The sequence below is a fragment of the Macaca fascicularis genome, chromosome 20 (genome assembly GCF_037993035.2).
Source record: "Macaca fascicularis isolate 582-1 chromosome 20, T2T-MFA8v1.1".
NCBI lineage: Eukaryota > Metazoa > Chordata > Mammalia > Primates > Cercopithecidae > Macaca > Macaca fascicularis.
This window is the reverse complement of record NC_088394.1, coordinates 16,508,867-16,523,091: the sequence shown is the minus strand read 5'-3', so window position 1 is coordinate 16,523,091 and position 14,225 is coordinate 16,508,867. Positions and strand designations below refer to the sequence as shown.

General features: G+C 46.4%; 1 protein-coding gene across 6 annotated transcripts in view; it reads left to right on the top strand.

The window, feature by feature from the left end:
- Positions 1-3,230: 3,230 nt before the first annotated feature.
- Positions 3,231-14,225, top strand: part of ABCC6 (ATP binding cassette subfamily C member 6) — a 72,863-nt gene continuing 61,868 nt past the window's right edge. For 4 of the 6 annotated variants that reach the window (XR_012429507.1, XM_074028318.1, XM_045381674.2 and 1 more), the window contains exons 1-6: positions 3,231-3,326; positions 4,882-5,064; positions 6,743-6,868; positions 7,008-7,136; positions 11,329-11,454; positions 13,552-13,613. Coding sequence is in view for 3 of the 6 variants with exons in the window: in XM_045381674.2 (XP_045237609.2) it covers positions 3,291-3,326; positions 4,882-5,064; positions 6,743-6,868; positions 7,008-7,136; positions 11,329-11,454; positions 13,552-13,613 (662 nt within the window). In the remaining 3 variants the exon portion in view is untranslated. Of the gene's footprint in view, positions 3,327-4,881; positions 5,102-6,719; positions 6,869-7,007; positions 7,137-11,328; positions 11,455-13,551; positions 13,614-14,225 lie in introns of all 6 variants that reach the window. The other 2 variants (XM_045381676.2, XM_074028317.1) reach the window with 2 other exon arrangements.

The window sequence follows — 14,225 nt, the reverse complement described above, 5'->3', positions numbered from 1 at the left end:
TATTCCCACTGTGATATTAGGAGTAATAACTCCCTAGGATATTACAAATAATATCACAGAGTGTACACCCACTGTGATATTGGGGTAATAGCTCCCTAGGATATTACGAATAATATCACAGGGTGTACACTCACTGGGATATTAGGAGTAATAGCTTCCTATGATATTATGAATAATATCACAATGGGTTTACACACGTGGTGTACATTACTCTGTTATTAGCATAATATCTCCCTGAGATATTATGAATAATATCACAGTGGATGTACACACTATTACTCAAAGAAAGAGTAATATTTTTCCAGTATATTAAATATAATATCTCAGGATTTACACACATGGTGTATACCTACTCTGATATTAGGAGTCACATCATCCTAGGATATTACAAATGTTCTCACAGAGTGTACACCCACTGTGAAATTAGGAGTAATATTTCTCTAGGATATTATGAATAATATCACAGGGTGTACACCCTCTGTGATATTAGGAGTAATATCTCCCTCAAATATTATGAATAACATCTCACAGTGTACAACCACTCTCATATTGAGAGTAATATCTCCCTCGGTTGTTATGAATAATATCACAGGGTGTACACCCAGTGTGATGTTAGAAGTAATATCTCCCTCAGATATTATGAATAATGTCACAGGGTGTACATTCACTGTGATATTAGGAGTAATATTTCCCAAGGATATTATGAATGATATGACAGCATGTACACCCGCTGTGATATTAGAATTAACATCTCCCTAGAAATTTACAAATGATATCACAGGTTGTACACCCACTGTGATATTAGGAGTAGTATCTCCCTAGGAAATTATGAATAATATTACAAGGTGTACACACATTGTATACACCCACTGTGATTTTAGGAGTAATATCTCACTAGGATATTACAAATAATATCACAGAGTTTACACCCACTGTGATATTTTTTCCCTAAAATATTACAAATCATATCACAGGTATACACTCACTGTGATATTATGAGTAATATCTCCCTAGGATATTTCGAATCATATCACAGGCTGCACACCCACTGTGATGTTAAAAGGAATATCTTTCTAGGACATTACAAATAGTATCACAAGGTGTACACCCACTGTGAGATTAGGAGTGATATCTCCCTAGAATATTATGAATAATATCACAGTGTGTACAGCCACTGTGATATTAGGAGTGATACCTTCCTAGGATATTACAAATAATATCATAGGGTGTACACCCACTGTGAAATAAAAGTAATAGCTCCCTATGATATTATGAATAATATCACATGGTGTACACTTACTGTGATATTAGGAGTCGTATCTCCCTAGGATATTACGAATATTATCACAGAGTGTATGCCCACTGTGATAGTAAAAGTATTATTTTTCTAGGATATTATGAATAATATTGCATAGTGTACTCCCTCTGTGATATTAGGAGTTATATCTCCCTAGGATATTACAAATAATATCACAGGGTGTACACCCACTGTGATATTAAAAGTACTATCTTTCTAGGATATTATGAATAATATCACAGGATATACTGTCACTGTGATATTAGGAGTAATATATCCCTAGGATATTACAAATAATATGACAGGGTGTACAACCACCATGAGATTTGGAGTAATATATCTGTAGCATATTATGAATAATATCACAGGGTGTACACCCACTGTGATAGTAGGAGTAAAATCCCCCTCGGATATTACAAATAATATCACAGTGTATACTCCCACTGTGATATCAGGAGTAAAATCTCCTTTGGATATTACGAATAATATCACAGGATGTACACCCACTGTGATATTAGGAGTAATATCTCCCTCGGATATTTCGAGTAATATCACAGGGTTTACACACATGGTGTTCACCCACTGGGATATTAGGATAGTATCTCCCTTGGATATTACGAATCATAGCAGAGGCTGTACACAGCTGGTGTTCACCCAGCGTGATACTAGGAGTAATGTCTCCCTCAGATATTAGGAACAGTCTCCCTCTGGGACTTAGCAGAGCGTAACCCCTCAGTGTTAAATAAGCGGCCACAGCAAGAGGCAGAGGCACAAGGACTGAAATGAAGACAAAGATCTGACAAGTTTAAAAAATGTATTTAAAATAGAATTTATGGCCGGGCGCGGTGGCTCAAGCCTGTAATCCCAGCACTTTGGGAGGCCGAGGCGGGCGGATCACGAGGTCAGGAGATCGAGACCATCCTGGCTAACACAATGAAACCCCGTCTCCACTAAAAATACAAAAAAAAAAAATTAGCCGGGCGTGGTGGCGGCGCCTGTAGTCCCAGCTACTCGGGAGGCTGAGGCAGGAGAATGGCGGGAACCCGGGAGGCGGAGCTTGCAGTGAGCCGAGATCGCGCCACTGCACTCCAGCCTGGGCGACAGAGCGAGACTCCGCCTCAAAAAAAAAAAAAATAAAATAAAATAAAATAAAATAAAATAAAATAAAATAAAATAAAATAAAATAAAATAAAATAAAATAGAATTCATAAAATGCTTCATCTGCCGACTCAGGAGCCCGCGGTGCAGGGTGGGGTGGGAGTTGGCAGCTGCCCGCTACACCAGCAGAGTGAGACTGCAGGAGTGCGGCCCTCCCTCCCATGCCCCTCTGTTCAGACACCCAAGGGGCTCACGTGCACTCCTGGGATCACACGACCCGAAAACAGGACCCCAGAGGTTTCTTGAGTCTCTGCTTACCAGGGCGACCGGGTACAGCCCTGCCAGCCCATTGCATAATCTTCTAAGTTCTCCCCACCACCCTCCATTCCAGCAGTGAGGTGACTGTGACGTGGTCTCCATCCTCTCGGCCTTGACCCAGTGGTCCCCGCGATTGGACGCTTAGGCGGTCACCAGGCCTCCTTGTTACTAACGTGTGCACACCTTTCGGTTCTCCCATTGGGATGAACTCCTGGAAATTGCTGGGTCCAAAGTGTTTGGGAAGTTTGGAGTGATTCTTCTTGCAAGGGGAAGAGGGAACTATGGAGATGTCACTGAACTTTCAGGGGTTCCGGGACCCCCCAACCCGGTGCCTGTCCCAGCTCTCCGAGCTCCTCTCTCCTCCGCTCCTCCCTCCCCCACCTCGCCTGTTTTCACCTCCCGTGACCTCACCCCCACCGCGCAGCTGGACCTTGCCCGGCGCCTCCCGATCCCGGAGCTCGAATCCCAGCCGGACCAGCCCAGCCCCGCCCCTTCCCTGGCAGGAGCGAGGCGGAGCAGTCTGCCCAGAGACTTAGCGACAGACAGACGCTGGGACCCACGACGACTGAAGGCGCCGATGGCCGCGCCTGCTGAGCCCTGCGCGGGGCAGGGGGTGAGTGCCCCCCCATCGCGCCCCCCTCTCCTTTTCCAGGCTTGGTTTGGCTGCAGTGTCTCGGGCTGCAATACTGGGGATTCCTGGACCCGGGAAGCGAGGAGACTTACTCCAGCCCCCCTCACTGCAGCGGGTTGGACTCCTTTCACCAACCCAGCGCCCCCGACAGCCCAGCTCTGTCTAAGGGGCCACCAGACCTCCCAGCTACTAGGGGCTTTGACCCTTATTTGCATAAAGCTAGTGGGTGCTCCGAGCCCTCCTACCCCCAGCGAGCCTTACCTCTCTGGTTTCTTTTTCCATCGCTCTTAGCAAAGGACTCCAGAGAGAGGAGTTCACGGGGTGAGGGTGGGGGTTGCAAATTGCCAGCATTTCGAGGGCCAGGGAGATGAAGCGATAAGTTGGTATGAACTGAGGGCTTCCTCTGTGCCTAGCCTTGTGCCCAACCTTGTGCCATGCTGCTATGAACTTTGCTGCTATTAATCCATTTAATACAATTCATAGAGGTAAAGTCTCATTATTCACCTTTTGCAGGGAAGGAAACTGAGACAGAGAGGTTAAAGTTAGCACAGCCAGTGAGTTGTGAAACCTGGGGGAGTAAAAAGACAGGGGAGAGAGAATTGAAGAGGCCACGTCCACTAAACTTCAAATTTCTTCTAGGGTTAGATAGGACCAGCAGACCTGCTGAGATTAAAATAACACATCAAGCTGGGCCAGTAGGTCTTGCCTGTAATCCCAGTACCTAGGAGGCTGAGGCAGGAGGAGCTTGAGGCCAGGAGTTCGAGACCAGCACGGGCAATATAGATGTAGAGACCCCCATCTCTACAAAATATAAAAAAAAGTTAGCCAGGCCTGGTGAGGCGGCTTATGCCTGTAATCCCAGCACTCTGGGAGACCGAGGTTGGAGGATTGCTTGAGGCAGGAGTTCAAAGCTTTGGTGAGCTTTGGTTGTGCCATTTCAGCCTGGGCAACAGAGTGAGACCCTGTCTCTAAAACATAAATTAATTAATAAAAAATAAAAATAAATCACACATCAAGACCATCAGTCGAACAAGGTTTGGGGTCAGATAAGCCTGGGTCAGAGTCAGCTCTGCCACTTCCCATTTGTGTGGCCCTGAGGGAGGCAGTTCCCTGATTGGTGCCTCGGTCTGCTGGTCTCTGAAATGGGGACAGTACTGCCTATGTGCTGGAGTTCTTATAAGGATTAACTGACGGTCTGTGCCTAGCAATGATTATGGAGCCCAGGTCTCCTAGACCACATGGCCCAGTTCCCTGGGTTCAAATCCCAGTCCTTCCACTTCTCAGCTGGGTAAAGTCAGCCAAGTTACTCAACCTTTCTGGTCCTCGGCTTCTTCACCTGTAAATCAATATGATAATTGCATCTACCTAGGGTTGATGTCAGGATGAAAGGAGTTGAGAATTATTAGGTATTCCAAACAGTGCTTGGCACATTTTTGTGTAAATGTTAAAGATCCAAAAAATTGCCAGGGCCCCTGGGCAGGTGAGTTGGGGATCCCTGCCTTATACCATCCTAAGGGGCCTCCTGGTGTTCCCTCAGGTCTGGAACCAGACAGAGCCTGAATCTGCCGCCACCAGCCTGCTGAGCCTGTGTTTCCTGAGAACAGCAGGGGTCTGGGTGCCCCCCATGTACCTCTGGGTCCTTGGTCCCATCTACCTCCTCTTCATCCACCACCATGGCCGGGGTTACCTCCGGATGTCCCCACTCTTCAAAGCCAAGATGGTAGCTGCCATCCCTGGGAGACTGGAACGAGGCAATGGTGGGGGGAGGCAGGGGACAGGCTGGAACCTGGTGAAGTCTTAAAGCAGACTCCTCCTATCAGGGTGTAGAAGGGAATCTGTTAATCAAACAGAGCAATATTAGAGAGGCTACAGAGGTCAACTCAGTGGAACATGGTTCTCCCAAACAGATTTTGTAATTCCGAAAATACATGCATGCACAAACACACACATACACTCCCATGTTCCCGGACAGTTTATAACTACCATAACCTGGCAGTTTCCAAAACATACCATGTAGACTCTTGGGTACACAAGGTAATTTTAGGGCCACATTGGGATGAACCTTTTAAAAAGTTATGCATTTGTTTTTATGTTCCCCCACTGGCTGTATGATAGGACAATTTTTATATGTGATATGTATTTAGTGTGTTAAATAAACACTGGCATTCCAAGTGTGAGCCTTTCTGCTCATCCATCCTCTTCTACTCCGTTCTTGTAGGCTTCTAAAGAATGTTATTCAGAGTTCATTCATTCTTCTGCCATTGTGTCAATTTTTGCATAATCACCCACTAACAACCCAAGGGTTGGCAAACTTAAAGAGCCAAGCAGTACATAGTATTTGAGACTTTGTGAGCCAGATAATCTTCCTTCCAAACACTGAACTCTGCTATTCCAGAATGAATGCAATAGTCATAACCATAGACAATAGTCATGACCGTGCTACCTTTTTTTTTTTTTTTTTTTGAAATGCAGTTTTACTCTTGTCACCCAGGCTAGAGTGCAATGGTGCGATGTCAGCTCACTGCAACCTCCGCCTCCTGGGTTCAAGTGATTCTCCTGCCTCAGCCTCCCAAGTAGCTGGGATTACAGGTGCCCACCACCACACCTCGCTTTTTTTGTATTTTTAGTAGAAACAGGGTTTCGCCATGTTGGCCAGGCTGGTCTCCAACTCCTGACCTCAGGTGATCTGCCTGCCTTGGTCTCCAAAAGTGCTGGGATTACAGGTACGAGCCACCACTCCCGGCCGACTGTGTTTCAATAAAACTTTATTTGTGGTCACTGAAATTTGGATTTCGTGTAAATTTCACCTGTCATGACATATGCTTTTTATTTTTCTTTGATGATTGATAGTTTGGCAACTTCTGCTTTAAACTGAGGTTCTTTGAGCAGTTCCTCCAATATGCCTTAGCTCTGGCTTTCCCTCTGGTGTGTACATGTTCTCTCATTTTCATCCTTTCTTTTATTCAATAGAGAAACCAATATATATTAGAGAGACCCTAGAGACTTACTGGCTCCTTGATTTCATAGCAGGGATTGAAAATGACTTGGAGAGAGGATAGTTTTTTACCTGGTGAGTACATTTCATTTCCTGCTGTTTCTTCACACCCAAAGTCATCTCACATGTGCGTGATTGGAGCACTTCCTGCATTTTGGAAAACACTCGGCTGGCTCAAGCCCTTGCTGTACATTATTTATATGACAATTACAGGTCAGGACCAATCTGCAATGCCCTTTACACATTGTTCACGTTGGCACATTGCTAGCTGGTGATACTGGTTTGTTACAGGGCCCCAGCCAGGATGTTGCAGAACCAGCTCCCAGTTGGACATGGGGTTGCCCACCCATTTGCTGTGACCTCTCTTATTGCCCCCCAAGCTTATCTAAGCCTGTACCCTCAGGTGCTTGGGTTCGCCCTCATAGTCCTGTGTACCTCCAGCGTGGCTGTCGCTCTTTGGAAAATCCAACGAGGAACGTCTGAGGCCCCGGAATTCCTCATTCACCCTACCGTGTGGCTCACCACGATGGTAATGATGCCTTCAGTGTGGAGCCTGGTTTGCTCCCAGCTGCTGCTTTGCCTGCCACAGTGAAGAACAAGGGGAAGAGAAGAGGCTCCCCTCAGCCTCCACCCTCCCCTAAGGGGCCTGCCCTGACTTTCCCATCCAGAGCTTCGCCGTGTTCCTGATTCACACCGAGAGGAAAAAGGGAGTCCAGTCATCTGGAGTGCTGTTTGGGTACTGGCTTCTTTGCTTTGTCTTGCCAGCTACCAGCGCTGCCCAGCAGGCCTCCGGAGCGGTAAGTGGGGGTGTGGGCCACCCCAGGAAACCAAAATGGTGGCTCTGACCTTGGGTCCCATCTTTCCTCCTCCTGTTTCCACATATGACTTATTCTCTACACGGTGACACACATAAGCCAGTCACTTACACTCTAGAGACACAAAATCCACTCCCACACCTGTAAGTACCCATCATCCCATACATTTCTTATCAACACGATTTCCTGTCTTACACACCCACATCACACGTGCCACTTGCACATGACGCACACACTTATATGCACTGATTCATACATCACACAAGCACATGCATGCATGTACACACACACACAACCTGGGCACAGGGCACAGACACACCTGTGTGCACACATACTCCTACGTGCACATCTCCCTCATCTCATGGATTCACCCTCCCCAAGTTCCTATGCATCTTTATTTACACACTCATTCTGCACACCCACTCATATTTCTGTTGCTCAATCTGGGAAGCAGCCTTTTTTTTTTTTTTTTTTTTTTTTTTTTTTTTTTTTTTTCTGTGAGGCTCTGTCACCCAGGCTGGAGTGAAGTGGCATGATCTTGGCTCACTGCAATTTCTGCCTCTCGGGTTCAAGCAATTCTCCTGCCTCAGCTTCCTGTGTCACTGGGATTACAGGTGCACACCACTACACCTGGCTAATTTTTGTATTTTTAGTAGAGACGAGGTTTCACTATGTTGGCCAGGCTGGTCTCGAACTCCTGACCTCAGGTGACCCTGATATCAAGTGATCCACCCGCCTTGGCCTCCCAAAGTGTTGGGATTACAGGCATGAGCCACTGTGTCCGGCCAGAAGCAGCATTTCTATATTAGGAGACATGATGGGTCATTTTCTCTGCAAAGAGAAAAACATGTAGTCTAGACCAACTTCTCTCAACCTCAGCTTTAGTAACGTTGTAGCCAGATAAGTCTTTGCTGGGAGGACGGGGTTGTCCTGTTTGCTGTAGAGTGTGAAACAGCATCCCTGGCTTCCGCCCATAGATGCCAGTAGCATACCATCCAATTGCAGTAACCCAAAATGTCTCGCGATATTACCAAGTGCTCCTGGGGGTGAGGACAAAGTCACCACCTACTGAGGAGCAGTGACCTCGACAGAGTGCTTATCCAAGGCTTCTGGGAGTGGGGGTTATCTTAACACCAATGATCAGGCGGCAGCAGGTTTCAGATATTTTACTTTATTATTGTATTTTTGTGGAGACAATATCGTGCTCTGTTGCCCAGGCTGATCTTGAACTCCTGGGCTCAAGCAATTCTCTGACCTCAGCCTCCTAGAGTGCTGGGATTATAGGCATGAGCCACCACGTCTGGACCCAGAGATCATTTCTTGAGTCCAGTGGTTACTCCATCCTGCCCCTAAAGGAGAAAGCAGAGAAGCATCACCCTGTCTTTAAGGACAGGTTTTTAATTTTTCGTTTGTTTATTCCGAGACAGAGTCTTGCTCTGTCGCCCAGGCTGGAGTGCAGCGGCACGATCTTGACTCATTGCAACCTCCGCCCCCTGGGTTCAATCGATTCTCATGCCTCAGCCTCCCAAGTAGCTGGGATTACAGGCATGTGCCACCATGCCCAGCTAATTTTTGCAGTTTTAGCAGAGACAGGGTTTCACCATGTTGGCCAGGCTCGTCCCAAATGCCTGACCTCAGGTGACTCACCCACCTCGGCCTCCTAAAATGCTGGGATTACAGGCGTGAGCCACAGCGCCTGACCAAGGACAGAGTTTTTAAAAGAGCAACCTTTGTAACTAAGGGGAAATTCCACAGGGTATTCAGTAATTTCTGAAAGGGTGGGCTCCCACAGTTGACATAAGTCAGGGTTTTGGGACACAGCATAGAAACAATAATACTGGGACCACTTACACTCAGGGGTTCCAACCATATGCAGGCACTGTGGCAGGCACTTACACACCTGTCCTCATTGGATTCTCACAATAGTTCACAGTGATGGATTCTTTTTTCTTTTCTTTTCTTTTCTTTTTTTTTTTAATAGAAACAAAGTCTCATTATGTTCCCAAGGCTGGTCTCAAACTGCTAGGCTCAAGTGATCTTCCCACCTAAGCCTCCCAAAGTGCTGGGACTATAGGCTTGAGCCAATGTGTCCAGCCAATGATGGATTCTAGCTATCCCATTTTAAAGATGAGGGAGACTAAAGCTAGGAGAAGGGAATGACAGCCTCAGGGCCACAAAGCTTGGGAGTGCAGAGCCCAAGTTCATCTCAGGCAAATTCAGAACCAACTTTCTGAGAGAAACAGTGGGGAAAACAGTGGCAGTTTAGGGAAGATGGGCCATATTGTCATTGGAATATCCAATTGTCTGCTATCTGGAAAAAAAAAAAAAAAAACCAAAAAACTAGAAGAGTATAAAATCCAGTAGAGGAATTGTGATTTGAAACTAGGGCTCTGGTTTAAAGCCATAAAAACTCAGTTCACACTAGCTTAAGGAAAAGGGAAGGTCAGGGGGGTTATTAGCTCATGTATTTATTAGCTCATACCCATGGGATCTCCCAGGCATGAATGATCCAGGCCTGGGACCAGGTACCAGATCTCCACTTCTGCCTCTTGGCTTTGCCATATTAGCTTGATTCTCCAATGGAGTGGCAAGAAGAGCCACCAATACCTTCAGACTTATGTTATACCACGTAGCAAACCCGGCAGAATCTCCCAGTGGTTCCAGCTCTCAAGTACCCAGCATGAGATGCTATATGCATTCCTAACCCAGCCATGGTAGCCAAAAGACTAGAATGTATGCATTGGCCAAGCCTCAATCACCCCCTCAGCCTTGGAATAGAGTCAGTTCTGCACAAATCACATGCCTGAACACAAGCAAAAAGACTTAGGAAGAAAGAAAAATCAGTATATGGAAAATATCTCTGCATGATTATTACAGCACTGTTCACAATAACCAAGATTTGGAAGCACCCTAAGTGTCCATCAACAGGTGAATTGATAAAGAAAATGTGGTGTATATACACAATGGAGTACTAAGCAGCTGTAAGAAAGAATGAGGTATTATCATTTTCAACAACATGGATGTTAAGTGAAATAAGCCAGGCACAGAAAGACCAACTTTACATGTTCTCACTTATTTGTGAAAGCTAAAAATTAAAACAATTTAACTCATGAACATACAGAGTAGACGGAAGGTTACTAGGGGCTAGGAAGGACAGCGCGTGGGGGAAATGGGGATGGTTAATGGGTACAAAATATAGAAAGAATAATACCTATTTGATGGTATAACAGGGTGACTACAGTCAATAATAATTGTTCATTTTTAAATAACCAAAAGAGTCTGGACACAGTGGCTCACACCTGTGGAGCACTTTTTTTTTTTTTCCAGCACTTTGGAAAGCCGAGGCAGGAGGATCATCTGAGGTCAGGAGTTCAAGACCAGCCTGGGTAACATGGTGAAACCCTGTCTCTACTAAAAATACAAAAAAATTAGCCAGGCGTGGTGGTGCACACCTGTAAGCTCAGATACTCGGAAGGCTGAGGCAGGAGAATCGCTTGAACCCAGGAGACGGAGGTTGCAGTGAGCCAAAATTAAGCCACTGCACTCCAGCCTGTGCAACAGAGTGAGACTCCAACTCAATAATAGACTAAAAAATAAAATAACTAAAAGAGTAAAATGGATTGTTTATAACAGAAAGGATAAATGCTTGAGGGGATGGAGACCTCATTTACCCTGATGTGATTATTATGCATTGCTTACCTGTATCAAAATATCTCACGTCACCCAGAAATATATATTTCAGGCTGGGCGCGGTGGCTCACACCTGTAATCCCAGCACTTTGGGAGGCTGAGGCGGGTGGATCACCTGAGGCCTACATGGTAAAACTCCATCTCTACTAAAATACAAAAGTTAGCCAGGCGTCGTGGCACACGCCTGCAATCCCAGCTACTCGGGAGGCTGAGGCAGGAGAATTGCTTGAACCCAGGAGGCGGAGGTTGCAGGGAGCCGAGATCACACCACTGCACTTCAGCCTGGGCGACAGAGTGAGACTTTGTCTTAAAAAAAAAAAAAAGAAGAGAAAATTAGAACCACTAGGAATGCCAGGGCTCTGGCTTTCAAATACTCTTGCCCTGGACCCCAGCATGGATACTGACCTCAGCATCAGAAACCTTTTCTCTCCTCTAAGCACACTCCTCTGCCTCCTTTCCTTACCTTCTGCTTTCCCTCCCACAGGGCTTCCAGAGTGACCCTGTCCGCCACCTGTCCACCTACCTATGCCTGTCTCTGGTGGTGGCACAGTTTGTGCTTTCCTGCTTGGCGGATCAGCCCCCCTTCTTCCCTGAAGACCCCCAGCAGTCTGTAAGTCACCAAGTTCCAACCTCATTCCTGTTTCTCTTTGAGGTCTCAGTCTCCCCCAAGTGACCAAAAGTCTCTAATTTTTTATTCATTTAGCCATTCAGCAAAATGTGTATTGCATTTCTACTCGATGCCACAGTTGGCAGACTTTTTCTGTATGGGCCAAGAGAAAATATTTTAGACTCTGTGAGCCATACAGTGATTTCGGTGGCAACCACTCAACTCTGCCATTGAACACAAAAGCAGAATATGTCAACAAATGGCATGGCTGTGTTGCAGTAAAACTTTATTTGCAGAAGCAGGCAGTGGGCCAGATTTGGTCATCATTTGCCAACCCCCCTCTATGCCCTAGCAAGGGCTTAAGGATCTATGGTGAACAAGCAGATAGAGTTTCTGTTCTCATGTAGCTACTGGTCAAGTAGGGGAACCAGATGTTGGTCACATAATTAAACAAATATGTTGAAAATTGGCTGGGCACAGTGGCTCATGCCTGTAATCCCAACACTTTGGGAGACCGAGGCAGGTAGATCACTTGAGGTCAAGAGTTCAAAACCAGCCTGGCCAACAGGGTAAAGCCCCGTCTCTACTAAAATTACAAAAATTAGCCAGGCATGGTGGCGCACGCCTGTAATCCCAGCTACTCGGGAGGCTGAGGCAGGAGAATCCCTTGAACCCAGGATGTGGAGGTTAGAGTGAGCCGAGCTTGTCCCATTGCACTCCAGCCTGGGTGACAAACAGCAAAACTCCACCTAAAAAAAAAAAAGGGGGGGGGTGGAGAAAACAGAAAATTACCCCTGGGGTGAGTGCTCTGTAGGAGAAGTTCATGAGAGGTTTACAATAGGTAACATTGAAGCAGTTTGTGAAACTAAGAAACAATTCTTTTGAGGAAGAGACTGCTCTGACATCCTATAAATAGAGGTTCAAATGGGCTGGATGCAGTAGATCACGCCTGTAATCTCAACACTTTGGGATGCTGAGTAAGGACGATTGTTTGTGCCCACGTGTTCTAGATCAGACTAGGCAATGCAGTGAGACCCCATCTCTACAAAAAGTTTTCAAAAAATAGCCAAGTGTGGTGGCGCATGGCTGTAGTCCCACTACAGAGTAGCTCTGGGGAGTCCCATAGAGTAGCTCTGTGGAGGCTGAAACAGGAGGATTGCTTGAGTCCAAGAGACAAAGGCTGCAGTGAGCTACGACTGCACCACTGCACTCCAGCCTGGGTAACAGAGGGAGACCCTGTCTCAAAAAAAAAAAAAAAAAAAATTACTCAAAGGCTTGAGAAGAACTAAAACTATCATAGAAATCTTTTTTGCACCTACAAGAGTAGCAACAAAATTTAAAAGCTGATAAACTGTGATGGCAGAAATGTGGTGAAATGGGCCCCTTCACGCCTTACTGGTAAAGAGTACAGACTGTTGTAATCTTCCTGGAGCACCCGACAAAATCCCATGACAGGTCTTCACAACATTTGCCAAGGGATATTGTCAAGGATCTCATTGTCTTTGTTATGTAGGGTCCTTGCTTCTGAGATGCAGAGCAAGGTTTGGTTTCAGTATAATCACAGTTGTTCTTCTGAGCCACTGTTAGTTCTCACCTTATGGACATTGTCAGGCCTGTAGCCCAACCTCTTTTTACCCTGCCTGCTGGGAAGCACCAAGCTCACTGGTGTGCACCTCTGGCAAGGAGACAGGGCACCTCGATGTGTACTTTCAGTACTAAATACACGGTCAGCGCTGGGTGCAGTGGCTCAAGCCTGTAATCCCAGCATTTTGGGAGGCCGAGGTAGGCAGATCGCTTGAGGTCAGGAGTTTCAGGCCAGCCTGGCCAACATGGTGAAACCCTGTCTCTACTACAACTACAAAAAATTAGCTGTGTGTGGTGGCGCACACCTGTCATCCCAGCTCTTTGGAAGGCTGAGGCAGAAGAATCGCTTGAACCCGGGAGGCAGAGGTAGTAGTGAGCCAAGATCACACCACTGTACTCTAGCCTGGGCAACAGAGTGAAACCCTGTCTCAAAAAAAAAAAAAAAAACCACAGTCAGTTCATCCTACCTTCCTGCTCTTGGCACATACTTCCCTTCTCCATTTCTCTCTGTTGCAGAACGCCTGTCCAGAGGCTGGGGCATCCTTCCCCTCCAAAGCCATGTTCTGGTGGGTTTCTGGGTAAGTAAAGTCACAGGGAAGGGTTGGGGTGGTACCTCACCCACCTGCATTTGCTGCTCTGATTCCCACCCATGGCCCTTCCTCTATGCTTACAAAGGCCAGCAAGACTTTCTCTATCCCAGCCTCAGTGCTTTCTTCTTCGTGTTCAGGGTCCACCATCTGCATCCTGTTCCCATTCACTGACTGGAGTGAGATCTGGATTTGAATCCCAGCTCTGCCTTTCAGCAGACCATATCACAAACCCCCGGAGCCTCAGTTTTCCCCTCTGTAAAATGGGGATGACTCAACCTTCATGAGACAGACAATGCTTAGTGCCTGCACACAGCAGGTGCTTAATAGTAATAGAATTGTCTCCAATACTTGACTTCAGTCATTCCACCAACATTTAATAAGCACCTACTATGTGCTAAGCCCCAGGGGTGAGGAGATAAAGGAGCAAGTGTCTACTTTCTGGAGGGTTCCAGGCAGATAGAGAAAACAGCTGCTTCTCCTGGGCCAGCTCACCAGGCACTTGAGGATGTGCTCCCTCCTGACCACACTGCATTCAGACCTCAGTAGCACCTGACACGTGGATTTGAATCCTGGCCCTACCACTTCCTAGCTGTGTAGCTT